Source organism: Ranitomeya imitator, chromosome 1 (genome assembly GCF_032444005.1).
Source record: "Ranitomeya imitator isolate aRanImi1 chromosome 1, aRanImi1.pri, whole genome shotgun sequence".
Classification (NCBI taxonomy): Eukaryota; Metazoa; Chordata; class Amphibia; order Anura; family Dendrobatidae; genus Ranitomeya; species Ranitomeya imitator.
Genome location: NC_091282.1, coordinates 223,985,825 through 224,003,480, shown reverse-complemented (window position 1 = coordinate 224,003,480; position 17,656 = coordinate 223,985,825). Strand labels below are relative to the sequence as shown.

Below are 17,656 nucleotides of genomic sequence, written 5' to 3'. Positions count from 1 at the left end.
ACACACACACACACACACACACACACACACACACACACACACACACACACACACACACACACACACACACACACACACACACACACACACACACACACATTCAGCTTTATATAGTAGATTATCAAATTCAAAGTTTACTGAGTGATATGCATGCACTTCTGTTATAATAGAAGATGGACACAAACCACTATTCACACCTTCATTACTTACATATGCACATTGGCTCTTCTGTATGCGAGCCTGGTAGAGATTGAGCAGATCGATTTTCATCATGCTACGATGATGACATCGTACCAGCCTGGTAATGAAAAGCTGCCATGGGGATCCCGGAAGGTAGAAGATTGGTGAGCTTCCCAGCCAGCGGGCAAAGACTATGGACCTGGCTAATGGACAGGTGTCCTGTAGCTCGATCCGCTCATCTATAGTGCCTGTTACTGCAGTTTGTGCGTTTTGAAGTAAATTTATGCCCCAGAAGGTCAAACCGCTGCCTATCAAACACCATAGTGTTTAGGCCTATCCTAAAGGAAAACTGTCAGATATAGGCCGGGATCACACATGCGAGAAACAAGTCCGTGTCTCGCATGTGAAATCCAAGCTCTGGCACTTGGGAGCGGAGCGTGTGGCTCCATGTGTTGCTATGCAGCCGCACGCTCAGCTCCCAAGTGTCGGCGCCAGAACTTGGATTTCACATGCGAGACACGGACGTGTTTCTCGCATGTGTGACTCCGGCCATATAGTATGAATCAGAGGCATACAGACCTGTATGGATGCTATATCATGGCTCTATCCAACTTGTGAAATTCTCTGTTCCTCTGTGACAACTAAATAAAGATTGACAACGGTGAGAAAAATATCTTGCTTCCAAAAGCAGCATAAACCCTAACTACAGGCTGTATATTTGATATCACAGCTCTGTACCATTGAATCAATAGCGCTGAGCCGCGACGCCAAACTCAATCTGAAGATGGGGATTTGGCTAATTTTGACAGAAGGTAACAATGTTGTTCCAAATCCTGAACAACACCTTTTAAAAACCAAACAACTCTATTATAAATGTGTCCAAAATGGCAGCTTCCCATAATGGTGCTTATAGTAATAAATTTGGCACTCAAAGACTGAGGTCCAACTTGCAAGTGTGATGAGAGAAACTTGCACATCAATACCTGACACTGCCGCCGACACTCGGACCGAGGTGTGTGGCTACATGTATTTCTATGCAAGTCTCTCGCATCACACTTACTAGTGTGACCTCGGCCCAAGAGTAAGTTCCTACTGAGGGTATGTTTCCACGTTCAGGAAGTGTAGAGCCAAAGCATCAAACACGCAGCGTCCAGATATTACAACATAGTGGAGGGGATTTCCTGAAATCCCTTCTCCACTATGCATTAAGACGCATGCGGCATACCAACGGAAACGGACAAGCGGCGCGTATTTTCAGAACAAAAGGACAGCGCAGGTGACCTGCCAGTGACCTGCCAGTGACCTCAGGTGCAAATTTGGTCAGGATTTTACCTGCATAAAATCCTGACCAAATCCTGATGCAATCCTGAACGTGGACACATACCTTAAGGGTATGTGTCCACGTTCAGGATTGCATCAGGATTTGGTCAGTATTTTCCATCAGTATTTGTAAGGCTAGGTTCAGATTGCGTTAGAGCAATCCGTTTAGCGCTAAGCGCTAGCGGGTTGCGCTAACGCAATGTGATTTTCGGGGTCGCGTTTAACGTCCCCGCTCTCGCAGATCCCTGATCTGCGAGAGCGGGGAACGGACCTCGGGCGCGCCGCAGACGCTGCAAGCAGCGTCCGCGGCGCGCTACAAAACACCGGCACATCGCTAGCGATGCGCGTTCCCATTGCCTTGAATGGGCGCGCTAACGGACGCGTTGCACGGCGTTAATTTCGCCGTGCAACGCTGTCCGTTAAACGCGATCCCATAACGCAATGGGAACCCAGCCTTAGCCAAAACCAGGAGTGGAACAATTAGAGGAAAAGTATAATAGAAACATATGCACCACTTTTGCATTTATCACCCACTCCTGGTTTTGGCTTACAAATACTGATGGTAAATACTGACCAAATCCTGATGCAATCCTGAACGTGGACACATACCCTTAGTGTTTTTTTTCTATTCGCCACGACAGCACCCACTAGAGAGAGGGGATCCGCCCCTAGGAACAGGAAACCTACAGAGAGATAAAAGGGGCGGCCCCCCCTCGCTCCTCAGTTGGTTTCCTGTTCCCAAGGAGGAAACCCTCAGAGAGAATCTCTGCAGCTAAGAAGAGGAAAAGCTCGCCTGGAACACAGCCTGTACGTCTCTGTTGAGCGACAGGGGCCCCAGAGCGAGCGTCAGAGACGGGTGTTCCTGTTGGTTCCCCCCTCATCTGGATACATCAGCAGCATGCCGGGATCACAACAGTCTCCCTGTTGGGAGACCGTTGGTTTTTGCTCCACCGCCTAAAGAATCCCCGTCAGCACATCAAGTAAGTGTCGCTATGGAAAGCGCTTACCCTCCGGCCACAGTGGGGCATGAACGGCCGCGGTAGCAGGAGCTTCTCTTCCTCTGCAGCATAGAAGGAAGACGCGCGAGCGCACATGCAGGCGCTGTATGGTCGGCGTACCCGGATGTAAAGAGGAACTTCCGGGTATGCGGGGTCAGCTGAGCGTGCTGGCGTGGACGCCTTGGACAGCGGTGGAGAGGGCTAATAAAGTTGGTCAGGTAAAAAAAAAAAAAAAAAAAAAGGGGGGAGGAAAGATGGGGGCGTGTATCCCTTGTAAGAACGGCTCTATATAAGGCTGGAGACACATGGCACTGTGCGCACCATGTCGTCTCAGGAAGATATTGAGCGCCCACTGGAGGTTGTAATCCTGCCTAGTGGTGATGCTAATAAGAAAATCAGCGGACACTCAAAAATGAGTGATTCCACGGATAAATCAGGGAAAAAATCGTCCCGTTCCAAACCCCAGGCCGACCAGACAACTCTGCAGCCGGCTAAGCGGACGTCAAAATCTAAACATAAGCAGTGTAAGATATGTAATGAGCCCCTACCTGACTCATATATTAAGGAGCTATGTCAACATTGCATTGATAACACTTTACAGCAGGAGAGTTCGGTCAGGATGAATGACATACGTCTCATGATCCGGGAAGAGCTTCAGTCCTTGAGGGGTAGTCCGGCGGTTAATATGGAAAGGAGAAGTAGAAGGACTCTTTCACCTATAGCCGACACATCAGCAGAAAGTGGAGAGGTGGACTCAGACATCTCTCAGAGATTGGATTCCTCGGAGGAGGAAGATTATGTCTGTTTTCCTACAGACAATGTAAATAATTTGGTTAAAGCTGTAAGAGGAACAATGGGGGTGTCAGAGTCTAAAGATCCCCAGACACCACAGGACATCATGTTCGCAGGTTTATCGCAGCGAAAGGGCCAAGTATTCCCTGTGAATCAGGCCATTAAAGACCTTGTTAAAAAAGAATGGGCTAAAGGACAGAAGGGCTTTGTACCGGTATCATGTAAGAGGCGGTACCCCTTTGATGATGAGGACTTGGCAGTTTGGTCTAAAATTCCTAAAGTGGATGCGGCTGTGGCATCAACTTCTCGCCGATCCTCCTTACCCGTAGAGGATGCGGGCTCCTTGCCTGACCCCATGGATAGAAAATCAGACGCTCTGCTTAAAAGGTCATGGGAAGCTTGTGTCACGGCATTTAAACCGGCGATCTCAGCCACGTCCACTAGTAGATCTATGCTGGTCTGGCTGGAGCAGTTGGACCAAAATATTAAGAGTGGTGTATCTAGGGAGAAACTACGTGCCTCTATTCCTTTGATTAAGGGGGCGGCAGCCTTCATTTCTGATGCCTCTATAGACTCTCTCCGCCTAGCAGCCAGAACAGCCAGCCTCACTAATACGGCACGACGCGCTTTATGGTTAAAGAATTGGAAAGGGGATGCCCAGTCCAGGGCTAAATTGTGTACTATACCCTGCCAGGGTGAGTACCTCTTTGGAACGGTCTTAGACGAAATTCTCACTAAGGCAGGTGAAAGGAAGAAGGGGTTCCCTAATCCCTTTATTCCTTCTTACAGAAGGGCGTTCAAGAAACCACCATTCGGAAGGAAGGGAGGCTTCAAGGACAGATGGAATAACAAAGATTTCAAACAAAGAGGAAATTTGTTCAATAAGCGCCCCTTCAAGCCAGCAGATAAATTCCGCTGATTATATTTCACCGGTGGGAGGAAGACTAAAACAATTTAGTAAGCAGTGGAAAGACATAACGGTTAATCCATGGGCCATTGATTTAATATCTTCAGGCCTCACATTAGACTTTATTAAAAGGCCTCCGGACTCCTTCCTCCTTACCACCTTAAGATCCAGGCCTCAACAAGAGGCACTTGAAACCGAAGTTAAATCCCTCATACTCAAACAAGTCCTGGTAGAGGTTCCATCTTCCCAGATAGGGAGGGGATTTTACTCTCCCTTATTTCTGATTAGTAAGCCTGATGGCTCTTTCAGAACTATAATTAACTTGAGAAAACTGAACTCCTTTATAAGACCCAAAACATTTAAAATGGAATCCATACGTTCGGCCATAAAAAATCTATTTCCAAACTGTTACATGGTAGTATTGGATCTTAAAGATGCTTATTACCATATTCCTATACACCATTTACATCAGCAATTTCTTCGGGTAGCAATTTGTATAGAAGGGCAAATTCGTCATCTACAATACCGGGCAATGCCCTTCGGTTTATCTATGGCCCCAAGGGTTTTTACTAAATTGCTAGCGGAAGTAATGTCCTTTTTACGGGTAAAAGATACCTTGGTCATTCCGTATTTGGATGACCTATTGATTGTAGGTAAGAACTCCCTACAGTTTGAGCAGAGGTTACAGGAGGTAGTGTCATCCTTACAAAACCTGGGCTGGCTGGTTAATTGGGAAAAATCTAGACTCCAGCCAGTAACGTGTCAGAAATTCCTTGGGCTCCTTCTAGATTCAGTTGACCAGATTTGCAAGCTTCCTGAGGATAAGAAAACTTCCATATTCGATAAAGTGTCCTTAGCGATCAGAAAGCGTAGTATGTCATTAAGGAATGTCATGTCACTACTAGGTTCTCTAACATCGTGCATTCCTGCGGTCCAGTGGGCGCAGTTCCATACTAGGCATCTACAAAAATTTGTATTGGATGAGGACATTAAAAATAGAGGATGTCTGGATAGAACAGTTTTCCTAACGTCAGAAGTAGTACACTCCCTTATGTGGTGGTTGAATCGAAAAAATCTTTCGAGAGGGGTTCTATGGGTAATCACCCCTTCTAGTATAGTGACCACAGACGCTAGTCCTGAAGGCTGGGGGGCACATTTTCAGGATCAGTGGGTCCAGGGTCTTTGGTCCAGTTCAGAACTTAATAATTCCTCAAATGTCAAAGAGTTGAGGGCTATATACTACTCCCTACTTCACTTTCTTCCTCAGCTCAGCGGCTCTCACACAAGAGTATTCTCCGACAACACCACTGCGGTGGCGTATCTGAACCATCAAGGAGGTACAGGGTCGGACAAACTCAGAGAAGTGGCTTCAGACATCATGGAGTTGGCCGAAGGTCCTCTGCTATCCTTGTCAGCAGTGCACATCAGGGGCATAGACAATTTTCATGCCGATTTCCTCAGCCGTCACACTCTTCATCAGGGAGAATGGATGCTGAACAGGAAGATTTTCAGATTAATAACAGCTCGATGGGGTGTTCCTCAAATAGACTTGTTTTCCACAAGAGCCAACCGTCAGGTCAGGAGGTTTGCCTCTCTATGCAGGGAGGACAAGCCGGACATACTCGATGCCCTCCAGGTACCATGGACATTCGACCTGGCCTATGCTTTCCCCCCATGGAATCTATTACCTATAGTAATAAGAAAAATAAGGGAGGAAGGCGCAAGAGTTCTGTTAATAGCCCCATTCTGGCCCAAAAGGCCATGGTTCTCATGGCTGAGGGCGATGTCAGTGTCAGACCCGTGGATTCTGCCTCAGTCCAAGGACTTGCTCTCTCAGGGACCATTCCTCCATCCTCAGGCAAAGGGCATGAACCTGACTGCCTGGAGTTTGAGAGGCAGTTACTAAGTATAAGGGGGTTTTCTAGTGGGTTAATTAACACTCTTATGAAGAGTAGAAAACCTTCAACTACTAGAATTTATGTTAGAATTTGGAGAAAATTTCTTCAATTCCATACTGCACAACTTTCATCTGAAGTTCCTATATTTCCAGTGTTGGAATTTCTACAAAGAGGTTTGGAATTAGGACTCTCCGTAAGCACTCTGAAGGTCCAGGTTTCAGCTTTAGGAGCTCTTTTTAATTATGATGTTGCGGGTAATAGGTGGATATCCCGATTTATATCTGCCTGTGAGCGTTCAAGACCAATTAGCATACCGCAGGTTCCTCAGTGGGATTTATCCATAGTCCTGGAAGCATTGACACAGCCACCGTTTGAGCCTCTCCATACAGCCTCACTAAAAAATATTTCTTTGAAAACGGTATTGTTAGTGGCATTAGTTTCTGCTAGAAGAGTGAGTGATCTCCATGCATTATCTATAGATCCTCCCTTTTTTATCTGTAACATCAGATAGGATAATTTTGAAAACAGACCCTTGTTATCTTCCTAAAGTAGCCACTACTTTTCATAGAGCCCAGGAGATCTTGTTACCTACCTTTTATGAGAACCACTCAACTCCAGAAGAAGTAAAACTTCATACTCTAGATGTAAAAAGGATTGTGCTAGCCTATTTAGAGAGAACCAGGGACTGGAGGAAGAGTAGGGCTCTCTTTGTGTCTTTCCAGGGTAAAACCAAAGGTACCAGAGTGACAAAGAACACATTATCTCACTGGATCAGAGAGGCCATAATCTTGGCGTATAAAGCTGGAGGTAGAGATCCTCCAATGCATATAAGAGCACACTCTACAAGAGCCTTGTCGACTTCCTGGGCAGAAAGGGCGAATGTGCCAATAGACCTTTATATGTAAGGCTGCAACTTGGTCTTCACCTAATACCTTCTATAAACATTATAGATTAGATCTATCTTCTGCTTCTGATCTGACTTTTGGGGTATCGGTCCTTGACTCAGTAAACCCACCCAGTCTATAGTCTCTGAAATTCTCTCTAGTGGGTGCTGTCGTGGCGAATAGAAAATACCGGATTACTCACTGGTAATGCTCTTTTATAGAGCCCACGACAGCACCCTTTCACATCCCTCCCTTTTCTGTATATAGTCGCACGTGGTGCTTCTTTGGTGAGGTGTAAATATTAGAAGAAAGTAGCATAAGGTTGTAAATATGTGTGTGTATATATATATATATATATATATATATATATATATATATATATATATATATATATATATAGATATACCTGAACCTGTTAACTAAAACCTGGCGGCGGTTCCTCCTATTCTCTGTAAAACAACTGAGGAGCGAGGGGGGGCCGCCCCTTTTATCTCTCTGTAGGTTTCCTGTTCCTAGGGGCGGATCCCCTCTCTCTAGTGGGTGCTGTCGTGGGCTCTATAAAAGAGCATTACCGGTGAGTAATCCGGTATTTTTTTTCCGTAGCAAAACCTGATCTCTTGGCCTGAAAGAAGCTGCAGGAAAAAAAGCAGGTTTTTCTTGTGGGTTTTTTTTTTTTTTTTTTGCTGTGTTTCTGGCATGCTAGATTTGTCTCTTGTGCATGCTGACTAACCCCTTTCTACCACTGGACGTACTATTCCACCCATGTGGGGTGGGCCCTACTTCCCAAGGACGGAATAGTACGTCCAGTGCGATCAGCCGCGCTCATGGGGGGAGCACGGCTGATCGCAGCCGGGTGTCAGCTATGTGCCAGGAGCGGTCACGGACCGCCCCCGACACATTAACCCCCAGCACACTGCCCAGCACATGGTCGCAGTGTTCCGGCAATATAGGAAAGCATTGCGCAGGGAAGGGGCTCCCTGCGTGCTTCCCTGAGACCCACGGAGCAACGCGATGTGATCGTGTTGCTCCGAGGGTCTTTTACCTTCCTCTCCCTGCAGGCTCCAGATCCAAAATGGCCACGGGGCTGCATTTGGGTCCTGCAGGGAGGAGGCTTTCGAGGGAAAGTCCTAAATAATAATAATAAATATATTGTTCCAATAAAGGAATGTATTTATCTAAATAAAAAAAACAATAAAAGTACACATATTTAGTATCGCTGCGTCCGTAGTGACCTGACCTATAAAACTAAGGGGCTACCAGGTACACATAAAATTGGCCATTTTTATGCGCTAAACGCTCTCATTTTTCATATTTCTAGTGCAGTAATGCAGTTCAAATTTCGTTTTTCAAGTTTGTATGTTCTAGCGCTGCAGTGTGCTGCCTTATTTACTTAACTATATACGAGTTGGCGACTCTAGGTTCAGCACCTGTTCACACTTAGTCTATGTTTGGATGTGCCGGTCAGGTTTTTTGAAATGTATTCTTTAGCCTTCTGATCGTGCACTCCGCCTCCTAGCCACAGGTGTTTTAATTACAGCAGGTCCAATACCCCTCCACAGAGAGAGAGAGAGAGAGAGAGAGAGAGAGAGAGAATTTTAGTCTAGGAAGAGGTTTCACATGTACCCATTCAGATGGAGACGTTTATTCTCAGCGAGGTAAGGCAAGCGTAGGACCTGGTATAAGAGAGATGCCGTAAAGGGGCTACCAGGTACACATAAAATTGGCCATTTTTATGCGCTAAACGCTCTCATTTTTCATATTTCTAGTGCAGTAATGCGGTTCAAATTTCGTGTTTCAAGTTTGCATGTTTCAGCGCTGCAGTGTGCTGCCTTATTTACTTAACTATATACGAGTTGGCGACTTTAGGTTCAGCACCTGTTCACACTTAGTCTATGTTTGGATGTGCCGGTCAGGTTTTTGAAATGTAATCCGACCTATAAAACTGTCCCACTAGTTAACCCCTTCAGTGAACACCGTAAAAAAAGAGACAAAAAACAACGCTCTATTATCATACCGCCAAACAAAAAGTGGAATAACACGCGATCAAAAAGACGGATATAAATAACCATGGTACTGCTGAAAACGTCATCTTGTCCCACAAAAAAACTAGCTGCCATACAGCATCATCAGCGAAAAAATGAAAAGTTAGTCCTCAGAATAAAGCGATGCAAAAATAATTATTTTTTTTTCTATAAAAGAGTTTTTATCGTATAAAAGCGCCAAAACATAAAAAAAATGATACAAATGAGGTATCGCTGTAATCGTACTGACCCGAAGAATAAAGCTGATTTATCCATTTTACCAAACGCGGAACGGTATAAACGTCACCTCCCCCCCCAAAAGAAATTCATGAATAGCTGGTTTTTGGTCATTCTGCCTCACAAAAATCGTAATAAAAAGCGATCAAAAAATGTCACGTGCCCAAAAATGTTACCAATAAAAACGTCAACTCATCCCGCAAAAATCAAGACCTCACATGACTCTGTGGACCGAAATATGGAAAAATTATAGCTCTCAAAATGTGGTAACGCAAAAAATATTTTTTTTGCAATGAAAAGCGTCTTTTAGAGTGTGATGGCTGCCAATCATAAAAATCCGCTAGAAAACCGCTATAAATAGTAAATCAAATCCCCCTTCATCACCCCTTATTTAATTAAAATATTTAAAAAAATTATTTATTTCCATTTTCCCGTTAGGGTTAGGGCTAGGGTTAGGGTTGAGGCTAAAGTTAGGGTTAGGCCGGGGTCACACTAGACCGTAATACGGACGAGTGCAATGCGATAAAAAAACGCATAGCACTCGTCCCAATGTTAATCTATGGGGCAGCTCCCATCATCCGATATTTTCTCGGCCGTATTCAGGATCCGAGTGAAATCGCAGCATGCTGCGATTGTCCGCGTATCTCGGCCGAGAATCGCCAATGAAAGTCTATGGGGGTGAGAAAAAATAGCACAGCACACGGACCATCAGTGTGACTTGCGAGAAATTCTCAGGCATTGGGCAGGTGACAGGAAAGGCTCAGCCATTATTTGCTCATTTTGCAAGTGTGTGAGAAAATCTCGCCATACGGATGTCACACGGATGTCATACGGATCATTTGATGCGAGAAAATCGCATCCTTGCACTGCACACGGATCACTGTTTTGGTAACATTTGTGCGATTCTCGTCCGTCAAAAACGGACCGTTTTTTAATACGTTGTGTGTGTCCCCGGCCTTAGGGTTAGGATTACATTTACGGTTGGGAATAGGGTTGGGATTAGGGTTAGGGGTGTGTCAGGGTTAGGGGTGTGGTTAGGGTTACTGTTGGGATTAGGGTTAGGGGAGTGTTTGGATTAGGGTTTCAGTTATAATTGGGGGGGTTTCCACTGTTTAGGCACATCAGGGGCTCTCCAAACATGACATGGTGTCCAATCTCAATTCCAGCCAATTCTGCGTTGAAAAAGTAAAACGGTGCTCCTTCCCTTCCGAGCTCTCCTGTGTGCCCAAACAGTGGTTCCCCCCCCCCCCCCACATATGGGGTATCCACATACTCAGGACAAATTGGACAACACTTTTGGCGTCTATTTTCTCCTGTTACCCTTGGTAAAATAAAACAAATTGGAGCTGAAATACATTTTTTTTTTTTGTGGAAAAAAAAAAAAAAAAAAGTTAAATGTTCATTTTTATTTAAACATTCCAAAAATTCCTGTGAAATACCTGAAGGGTTAATAAACTTCTTGAATGTGGTTTTGAGCACCTTGAGGGGTGCAGTTTTTAGAATGGTGTCACACTTGGGCATTTTCTATCGTATAGACCCCTCAAAGTGACTTCAAATGTGATGTAGTCTCTAAATTAATGGTGTTGTAAAAATTAGAAATTGCTGGTCAACTTTTAACCCTTATAACGCCCTAACAAAAAAAAATTTGGGTTCCAAAATTGTGCTGATGTAAGTTGACATGTGGGAAATGTTACTTTAAGTATTTTGTGTGACATCTCTGTGATTTAATTGCATAAAAATTCAAAGATGGAAAATTGCGAAATTTTCAAAATTTTTGCCAAATTTCTGTTTTTTTTTCACAAATTAAATGCAGGTAATATCAAAGAAATTTTACCACTATCGTGAAGTACAATATGTCAAGAGAAAACAGTGTCAGAATCACCGGGATCCGTTGAAGCATTCCAGAGTTATACAGTTATATGAAAAAGTTTGGGCACCCCTATTAATCTTAAGCTTAATGTTTTTTATAAAAATTGTTTTTTTTGCAACAGCTATTTCAGTTTCATATATCTAATAACTGTTGGACACAGTAATGTTTCTGCCTTGAAATGAGGTTTATTGTACTAACAGAAAATGTGCAATCTGCATTCAAACAAAATTTGACAGGCGCATAAGTATTGGCACCCCACCAGAAAAGTGACATTAATATTTAGTAGATCCTCTTTTTGCAAAAATAACAGCTTCTTGTCGCTTTTAATGAGTTCCTGGATCCTGGATGAAGGTATTTTTGACCATTCCTCTTTACAAAACAATTCCAGTTCAGTTAAGTTTGATGGTCGCCGAGCATGGACAGCCCTCTTTAAATGATCCTACAGATGTTCAATGATATTCAGGTCTGGGGACTGGGATGGCCATTCCAGAACAGTGTAATTGTTCCTCTGCATGAATGCCTGAGTAGATTTAACTGTAACCTCATAAAGGGACAGTGGTCAGAATTGTAAAAATTGTCCCGGTCATTAACGTGCAAACCACCCTTGGGGGTAAAGGGGTTAAGTTTAGTGTTGACAAAAAAAGTCCCATTGTATAGAATCTGATTTTGGCACAAAAAAACGAGGCAAAACTTGATACGTGCATTTATGGTGTGGTTTTTTTTTTTTTTTTTCAGCATTTTTTCGCCACCCATTCAAGTCAATGGGTGAAAAATGCTGAAATAAGCGACATGCCCCATGTCCAAAAAAACATGCAAAGCACAAAATCCTGATCACAACAAAAAAATAAATGTGTGCATGAGAATTCTGAAATCTCATAGGCTTTGCTGTTACTGTAAAACGCAGCTGAAAATTAGCATAAAAAAACCCGCAGCAAAAACGCCCAGTGTGAACTTAGCCTAAGGCCGGGGTCACACTAGACCGTAATACGGACGAGTGCAATGCGATAAAAAATCGCATAGCACTCGTCCCAATGTTAATCTATGGGGCAGCTCCCATCATCCGATATTTTCTCGGCCGTATTCAGGATCCGAGTGAAATCGCAGCATGCTGCGATTGTCAGCGTTTCTCGGCCGAGAATCGCCAATGAAAGTCTATGGGGGTGAGAAAAAATAGCACAGCACATGGACCATCAGTGTGACTTGCGAGAAATTCTCAGGCATTGGGCAGGTGACAGGAATGGCTCAGCCATTATTTGCTCATTTTGCAAGTGTGTGAGAAAATCTCACCATACGGATGCCACACGGATGTCACACGGATCATTTGATGCGAGAAAATCGCATCCTCGCACTGCACACGGATCACTGTTTTGGGAACATTTGTGCGATTCTCGTCCGTCAAAAACAGACCGTTTTTTTTATACGTTGTGTGTGTCCCCGGCCTAATAATCCCTGCTTCTTGTGTTTCTGCAGGACATGAAGTGGTGTCAAGTCTTCCACTACAGATGGCCTTGTATTTTAATGTGCTTTTCTTTCCTATATGGTTTATTTCTGAGGTCATCATGCTGGAGCTGAAGGTGAGGATACAGTAGACTTATTTATTTTTATTTCCTGAATATAAACAGCCACATACCTACAAATAACAGATAATGAAGAAAAGTCATCATACTTTTGCAGCCAACAATATTTAAGTGCAAAACATATAGGTATTTGTGAAACGAATAAAACGTGCATCAGTTCATCAAGGAAGGTACAATATCTCTTGGAGATCACCAAGGTCATTAAAATATAAATATTCTGCAGATCCTCTTAATATACTCTTGGCCTTTTGGAATAGTCAGTGACTCTTTGAGGGCAGTCTCACACGTCCAGATAATTCCGGTACTGGAATTATCCGTGTGCCAGTGCGTTTCTGTGGCACATCAGTGTGGTACACGTGTGCCGCCCGTGTGCCCACTGGGTACCACACGCACTGTGCAGGAGACAGCGCTAAAGTTTAGCACTGTCCCCTGCATCTGGTGCTGAAGCCGCGATTCATATCTTCCCTGCAGCAGCGTTTGCTGTAGAGAAGATATGAATAATCGTGTTTAAAATAAACATCCATATGCCCACCCTCCTCCCACCCCCTGTGCGCCCGCCCGCTGTTCTTAAAATACTCACCCGGCTCCCTCGCTGGCTGGCGCTGCTTCCTGCCCTGGCCGCACCTTCTACTGTATGAGCGGTCACGTGGGGCCGCTCATTTACAGTAATGAATATGCGGCTCCACCCCAATGGGAGGTGGAGCCGCATATTCATGATTGTAATGGGCGGCCCCACGTGACCTCTCATAGAGTAGAAGGTGCGGCCAGGACAGGAAGCAGTGCCAGCCAGCGAGGGAGCCGGGTGAGTATTTTAATAACAGCGGGGGGGCGCACAGGGGGTGGGGTCATGGATCTTTATTTTAAACACGATTATTCATATCTTCTCTACAGCAAACACTGCTGCAGGGAAGATATGAATCGCGGCTTCAGCACTATGTGGGGGTGACAGCGCTTACAGTAGCGCTGTCTCCTTCACGGCACACGGACAACGTCCGTGTGCGGTACGTGTTTTACACTGGCCCATTGACTTTAATGGGTCCGTGTAATCCGTGCGCTCCCACGAACACTGACATGTCTCCGTGTTTGGCACACGGAGACACGGTCCGCAAAAAATCAATGACATCTGCACAGATTTCACTGTGTCTGTGTGTCAGTGGCTCCGGTACGTGAGGAAACTGTCACCTCACGTACCGGAGCCACTGACGTGTGAAACCAGCCTAAAATAGTATTTCCATTCTCTAAATGACAAATAGACCAGTTCTATTCAAACTGCAAGGTGCCCATTAGTAACTGACGATGTGCAACAGGGAGGCGGTTTGGAAAGTAGGGAGCATATTTTGATTGCAAAGGCCTTTTGTTAGCCTGAATAAAGTCTGGATTAACAACTTCCTTTCACAAAATTGCAGTGGGGTTATCATATCAACTATAAAAACTGATCTAGAATGGATTAAGCGTACAATAAAGATTTTAAAACCCCATGTGTGTATTTTTCATTAAAATACTTTATTCATAATGTTTGTGTATTATTAACCCGTTACTACTATTGGATTAATAATGGATAGGTGTCTTGTTGACACCTCTTCATTATTAACCAGGCTTAATGTCTGCTTACATTAGCAAGGTGACATTAACCCTTTATTACCCCATATCCCACCACTACAGGGGACTGGGAAGAGAGTGGCTAAGTGCCAAAATAGTTGCATCTTAGATGTGCCTTTTCTGGGGTGGCTGGGGGCAGATGTTTTTAGCCGGGGGGCCTATAACCATGGTCCCTCTCTAGGCTATTAATATCTGCTCTGTCACTGGCTTTACCACTCTGGCGGAGAAAATTGCGTGGGAGCCCACGCCAGTTTTTTTTCCGTGACTTAACCCTTTATTTTAACACCTAGAGCCCCCAAATTTTGCACACACTTCTAACATTAGTAGTGAGGAATATGTAAAAAAAATAAGGGAGATGAAATGGTTTACTGTATGTAAACCATGTCTCATATCCTGTCGGGTTTGATAAGGAGATAGCAAAAGTCGGCAATTGAATTACCGGCTTTTAAGCTATCTAGCGCTGTATGAAATATAATATTTCACTGAATATATATATGTATGTATGTATGTATGTATGTATGTATGTATGTATGTATGTATATATATATATATATATATATATATATATATATATATATATATAAATTTATATTAATTTTGCAAGCCGGCGAGAAAATCTCGCCATACGGATGACACACAGATAATTTTTAGAGAAAAAAAATTGCATCCTCGTGTTGAATACAGATCACTGTTCAGGAACTTTTCTGCGTATTATGCCTGTAAAAATCGCCCTGTATTTCCCTACGCTAAGGCTACTTTCACACTAGCGTCGGAATCTCCCCGTCGCAATGCGTCGGGCAGAGATTCCGACGCTAGCGTTTAACGCACTGCACAACGGAGGCAGCGGATGCATTTTTCCGGCGCATCCGCTGCCCCATTGGGAGGTGGGGCGGAGTTCCGGCCGCGCATGCGCGGTCGGAAAAAGCGGTCCGTCAGGAGCAAAAAATGTTACATGTAGCGTTTTTTGCACCCGACGGTCCGCCAAAGCACGACGCATCTGTTGCACGACGGATGCGACGTGTGGCAATCCGTCGCAATGCGTCGTCAATACAAGTCTATGGGGAAAAAACGCATCCTGCAAGCACTTTTGCAGGATGCGTTTTTTTCTGCAAAACGACGCCTTGTGACGGATTGCAGTTAACGCTAGTGTGAAAGTAGCCTAAGTGTGACGCCGGCCTAAGTTGGTAAAAATGGCACCAAAATTTGTCCCACAATTTCTACTGAACGTGGCAATACCCCATATGTGGCTGTACAGTATTACTTAGCCATACGGAGAGACTCTGGAGGAACAGAGCGATATTTGCCTCCTGGAGCACAGATGTTCCTAGAACAGTTTGCAGACTCCATATACAGAGCCCCTAATTGCTAGAAGAGCAGAATCCCCCTCAAGTGACTCCATTTTGGAAACTATACTCCTTGTGGAATTTATCTACAGGTGTAGTGATGATTTTGACTCCATGGGTATTTCCCAGAAACAAGCAGCAATGAATGTTGCCGAGTGAAAATTGCAAACTGCCGCTGTAGTGACCAGCACGTTGCAGTCACCAGCACGTTATGCCCAACTCGTGCTTCTGGAGGCATGCACCCATAAGTTAGGAAGACTCTCGTCACTTCAGAAATGCCAAACGTGGACACAATGTGGTTTAGGTACATTGTGGGGCTCAGAAGGGAGGGGGGTATTTGGATTGGAGAGCGGAGAATATGTTGAATTTCTTTTGGCAGGTGAGAAGTCATTTTGCTTTTCTAGAGCCTTTGTTCCACCAGTAAAATGAAAGCCCCCTATATTTCAATCAACAGATGACAGACCTGATTGAGGGCTTGCTTTTTTTTTTTTTTTTGTGGATGGACTTGAAGCTTTTATTGAGATCATATTACATAACATTTCGGATCACATTTATCAGGCGTTCTACGCTGACCACTTACTTTGGGGTTTATATCTAAATCTCTGAGTGATGTGATTCAGAAGAAACCCCTGAGAGATCCATTCACTATAATGAGGCAGCAGAGTTACTCTGGACTCCGTCTGGCCTCTGTTCAGTGGTTATTCTTCTTTTCAGAAGTGCACAAAACTGTGGCTGACGGCATTTTTATGCAATCCTATAAAGATGGACACTGCCGGATCACAGGTCCGACGGTGTCCATAGTGCCTCCATCTGCCTCATTATAGGGAATCTTCCGCCAGAGGTTCCATCTGAATCGCGTATTTCAGAGATTTACATGGAAACCCTGATGCAAGCGCTCAGCGCAGAGCGCAGGATAAATGTGCGCCGAGCCTTACTGCGATCTTTGAGAGACAGAATGAAAAATTTTTACAGCAGATGAATTGGTTTTATTTTTTATTTTACGCCGTTCCTCGTGCGGTATATGTGATTAGGCAACTTTATTCTTCTGGTCTGTGTGATTTCGGCAATACCAGATTTATATCAGGATTTTATGCTTGGCTTCTGTCACATACTAAAAGACGCTTCTTATTGCAAAAAGTAGTTTTTGCATCACCACATTTTGAGAGCTATAATTTTTCCATATTTTGTCCCACAGTCATGTGAGGGCTTGTTTTTTGAGAGATGAGTTAATGTTTTTATTGGTACCATTTTCAGGCACGTGACATTTTTTGATCGATTGATCCAATTTTTGGGAGGCAGAATGAACAAATAGCAGCAATTTAGGAATTTATAATTTTTTTTTTTTTTTTGGGGGGGGGTTATGCTGGTCCATGTGTGGTAAAATGAATAAGGCAGTTTTATTTTTGGGGTCAGTACGATTACAGCAATACCTCATTTATATCTTCTTTTTTTTTCCCTGTTCTGGTGCTTATATACAATAAATACTATATTATAGAAAAAATTATTTTTGCATCGCTTTTATTCTGAGACCTATAACTTTTTTTATTTTTCTGCTGAAGGACCTACTCATATATGGTGGCTTGGTTTTTGTGGAACAAAATGACGTATAACAGTGGTACCATGTTTATTTATATCCGTCTTTTTTTTTTTTATTGCGTTTTATTCCACTTTTTGCTTGGCGGTATGATGATAAAGCATTGCATTTTGTCTTGTTTTACTTTTTTTTATAATGTTAACCCCTTTAGTGAACTAGAGTGACAGGTTTATAGGTCGGGTCGTTGCGGATACAACGATACCAAATATGTGTACTTTTATGTGTAAGGCAAGAAATCCCACTTATTAAACGTGACAGGGCACACCTGTCAAGTGAAAACCATTTCCGGTGACTACCTCTTGAAGCTCATCAAGAGAATGTCAAGAGTGTGCAAAGCAGTCATCAAAGCAAAAGGTGGCTACTTTCAAGAACCTAGAATATAACACATATTTTCAGTTGTTTCACACTTTAAGTATATAATTCCACATGTGTTAAT

At 43.8% G+C, this 17,656-nt stretch overlaps 1 protein-coding gene across 2 annotated transcripts in view; it reads left to right on the top strand.

The window, feature by feature from the left end:
• LOC138657696 (transmembrane protein 17B-like) overlaps nt 1-17,656 on the top strand; it is a 37,562-nt gene that overhangs the window by 7,942 nt on the left and 11,964 nt on the right. For both annotated transcript variants that reach the window (XM_069745392.1, XM_069745393.1), the window contains exon 2: nt 12,578-12,681. In XM_069745392.1, the coding sequence (XP_069601493.1) occupies nt 12,578-12,681 (104 nt within the window). The remainder of the gene's footprint in view (nt 1-12,577; nt 12,682-17,656) is intronic.